Source organism: Cupressus sempervirens, chromosome 3 (genome assembly GCF_028749045.1).
Source record: "Cupressus sempervirens isolate cs-2001-9-10 chromosome 3, ASM2874904v1, whole genome shotgun sequence".
Lineage (NCBI taxonomy): Eukaryota > Viridiplantae > Streptophyta > Pinopsida > Cupressales > Cupressaceae > Cupressus > Cupressus sempervirens.
The window spans coordinates 798288859-798292770 of record NC_143120.1 but is presented as its reverse complement, the minus strand read 5'-3'; the positions used below and the strand labels follow the sequence as shown (position 1 = coordinate 798292770).

The 3912-nt window shown below is 31.6% G+C and overlaps 1 protein-coding gene across 2 annotated transcripts; it reads right to left on the bottom strand.

The window, feature by feature from the left end:
- Window positions 1-433: 433 nt before the first annotated feature.
- Window positions 434-3583, bottom strand: LOC149569201 (WAT1-related protein At2g39510-like). 2 transcript variants are annotated; one of them, XM_089817709.1, is made up of 7 exons: window positions 3236-3583; window positions 2701-2763; window positions 2500-2616; window positions 2164-2401; window positions 1926-2087; window positions 946-1097; window positions 434-848 (listed from the first exon to the last, which is right to left on the bottom strand). In XM_089817709.1, the coding sequence occupies exons 1-7, from the start codon at window positions 3451-3453 to the stop codon at window positions 578-580; spliced, it is 1221 nt and encodes a 406-aa protein (XP_089673835.1). In that variant the 5' UTR covers window positions 3454-3583; the 3' UTR covers window positions 434-577. The 2 variants fall into 2 exon arrangements, with proteins under 2 accessions (XP_089673835.1, XP_089673836.1); XM_089817710.1 differs by having other exon boundaries at window positions 2338-2401.
- Window positions 3584-3912: the final 329 nt, after the last annotated feature.

Sequence of the window (3912 nt, the reverse complement as noted above, 5' to 3'; positions counted from 1 at the left end):
ACACATACATATACATATACATATACATATACACATACACATACATATACATAAACATACACATACACATACACATATAAATATACATATACATACACATACATGCATGTAGATATATAAAAATAAAAATAGACACAAACACAAATACAAACACAAGCATACACAAACATTTACAAAGAAATAGACATAGACAAAGATACAAATATGAACACAACAATAAACATAGACAACTATAGACACAAACACACACACCCACACCAAAATTGATTGAGAAAATCATAACCATCTCCTCTTGCCACCACTACCTCAAAAATAGAAATTTGGTATCAAAATTTTGTCAACTCCAATGGAGTAGAGTATTTATTTAAGAGATAAAATTGAATTAAAAAAGGAGCAACTTCTTTTCACCTCAGATGATGTGTTTAACTACCAATGAGTGCAATTGGAAAAGTATTTTATTTCCAATAATAATTTATCATTAAGAAAGAGAATAATTTTATTTCATAGATCATAAACTTGTAATATATATACTACCAAATCATTCAATATATTTGGGTTTAATCATTACATTGGTTTTCTATTGTTGAGCATCTATTACCACCTCCTCAAGAATTTCCCTTGAAGAAATTGGTTGTTTATGCATTATTCTTTCTCCTACTTCTACCTTTTGATCACTTTCACTTTGTTGATTGTCAATAGGATCCTCATTTTGTTCCATATTAGTCAACTCCTGGTTGCTAGAAATTGTAGGTGGTGTGTCCAACATCTTTAAATTTCCCCCCATTTCTTTTCCTTTTCCCCAAAGCACAGAATATAGACCTATGACAATCAGGGTCCCACCAATAATACTGCACACAATAAAAGTTAATATAATTATGAATGATGTAAAAGATAAAATAAGTTCCTCAATAAAATAAAAGATAATATTAAACTAAAGACATTTACCTTCCTAAATGAAGCTTCTCATCAAGAAGTATAGAGCCTATGATGGCCACTATTATTAACACCAATGGGCTAAACATAGTGGTAAACACTGGGCCCTTTTTCTTTATGCACCATGTCATTAAGCAAAAACCTATTCCTGAAGCTACAACTCCCTACACAATTTAACAAGGTATTAAATTGTTAATATATTAATGACTATAAGAAAAGTAAATGTTTTTAGCATAGAATAAAAATAATAATTTAAATCTAACTATATTAGAGAAGTGGTAAAAATATCACACTATAACACAGAACAAGAATAATATATATTAGAGTCATTTCATGCAAGGCTTTGTGGTGGCATTAGTCTCATTTAAGGTAGAAGATAGTGATATTGGAGGCTATGTGAAATATTTTTAAACAGTTTTTTGAATTGTAAAAGAGAAGCTAAAAGCTTGTGCAAAATAGGTGTTTTTCATCTAAAATAGAGTGTCTATAGAAACATAACTCCAAGTGCAAATGCAAAGCCACAATGTTTACATTCAGTCCTTTACATTTTTATTTTCAGATATCTAACTTGCCTCAAACCACTCGAGTAAAATGCACAACATGTAGGACAATAGAGTGTTGGCCAAGGATTCTCATGCATTGCTCCTCCCCTACTTGCTGATATCGATTTCAATATGAAGGAGCTATAAGGAACGAATTTAGAAACCTAAGTTACATCTTTACATCTAAGTTTATGCCATAGAAAATTGCCATAAATCTATTTCTATAAAGGATACAATTCTTGTTCTGTGTAATCAGAAACAACAAGTATCATCATAGGGGCCATGGTGCAATTTATTGTTAGATCGATATCTCAAAAAAGAATATTAGAATAAAAGATTTAAATATATTAATAAGATTTTATTTTAAATACAATAATAAGAAATTTAAAAGAGAAAAATATTTTAATGGTTATAGATACACGTCTACTGTAAAAGGAAAGATATACGTACTGAATAGATTGCAGTAAGAAGTTTGACATTCCAACCTAAAGCCCACACCCCATAATGACCTTGTTCAAAAATTAACGTTGCAATAGCAGATTGTATGGTGACCAAAAAGCACAGTATGGTTGTGCTAGAGTATTGAGCTGGATACTTCTTAGTAATACTTGTCTGCATCGAATAGTAATAAACATCCAATTAGATGAAAACTTATAACTCTTTGAATTGTTATAGGAAAACAAGTTACCTGCAAAATAAACCATGTTGACAAGGAGATACAACTGGTAACCACTAACAAGGAGCCTTTAGTGAAATCTTCACTTTTCAAATTTTGTTCATTGTGTTGACTTAAATGAAAAGGTGACGGCCACAATTGTATTTTAATTCCTTTGTAGAATGTCATGCTCATCGCTCCACTCACACAAACTAAGGTTCCAAGTATCTTTGCTTGACCACCCAGACTCTTAATGTCGACTCTTTCCACACTATAATAAATTGAAAACTTTTAAAACTCACAACTGAAATCATTTCATTCTAAAAATGAAATAATGGATAAAAACTGATGGTGCTTTGAAGTCCTTACCGAAAAATGATAGCCATGAGAAAAGTAATGACAGGTATTAGATTGAGGAGTGCGGTTGCAAATGTAGCTGTTGTATATTTCAGCCCAGCATTGTACAAATTCTGACTTAATGTGACCCTACAGATGAACATATCATTTAAAAATTAAATAAACCAGTAAATTAAACAATGTAAATAATTAAGAAATGTTAAGAATGATTACCCAAACAAACTACTAATAAAAAGTTCGCATAAGATCCTTAATGTTAATTTTGGTCTTGTCTTCCTGCCATATAGAAAGAAAATAAATATAAATTAAATATTCAGCTTTCCAAAATCATATTTCAAAATGAAATAGTAGTTATCACAGAAACAAGTTTTGGAAAAAATAGTTATTCATCATTCGAAAAATACTTTATAAACTCTAAGCTTTGATAGATAGTGACCCAATCTAAAACCTTCTACCACCTATTTCTCAATTAAGTTCTATTTATCCATCATTCTGAGAATACACTTTAGTTCTCCGCTAATTAATAAAACTTTCAAATGCACTCTCAATATACAAGACAGGGATTACCCAATCGCTTAATAATCCAATTAGTCATACTTATATAATGTTTAAACCTAAACCATTAAATCAACAGTACTATAATAAACCAAGCTTCAGCTACTAATGATAACCAAGCTTCAGCTACTAATGATTATATTTCTAACTCTCATAAAACTATTTAACTAGTTTATTTCACAATTTGCCTTACCTCTCCATAATATAAGCCACAGGAGCCATGACTATTGTAGCAACCAAATGCCTATAGAATACCAACACAAAGTGAGACATTCCCTGGTTCAATGCAAATTTTGATAGTATATTCAACCCTGCAAATCCAACCTGAACAGATATCATGGCCAAGCTTGGCTTTGATTTTTCATAGAACAATGATAAATCCCCACACCAACACTTTCCAACTTCTGCCATTTCTCTCGTTTAATGAGACCACAGGTTCCTCAGTGTTTTTCTTCCTCTCTTCTTAATGAAACCTCTCTATTAGCTCTTCTCCAAAATATCAGTAGTGCTAAATCTTACATAAAGAGAAGGTATCTTTGTATCATTGGCAGGTGAACAATATTCAAGTGCTTCCAATACTTTTCCTGTATCAACTCTTCAATTTATACAGAGTGGAAAAGGAAGGGTGAAAATTTTCAAGTATTAGATTTGGCTTATTGCGTAAGCTCACACGTCACTGAGCAGAGCAATGGATGGCAAATCAAAATATGAAATCATTTGCTTCTTATTTTCTCCAGTGCTCAGCGTTGTGGAAGCATACAAGAGAGTTCTGGTAGTGGCCAGTGCTGTCGAAGCCGACATTTTGAAATTCCTTACGTACACGTCTCTTCACATATATTTAAACATTACTGTCATCTTTCACCAATGCGT

Coding starts and splice junctions, on each gene's coding strand:
- LOC149569201 (XM_089817709.1), bottom strand. CDS start 3,453: ATGGCAGAAGTTGGAAAGTGTTGGTGTGGGGATTTATCATTGTTCTAT. Junction 2,764..3,235: donor GTGGCTTATATTATGGAGAG/GTAAGGCAAATT, acceptor TCTATATGGCAG/GAAGACAAGACCAAAATTAA. Junction 2,402..2,499: donor CTCATGGCTATCATTTTTCG/GTAAGGACTTCA, acceptor AATTTATTATAG/TGTGGAAAGAGTCGACATTA.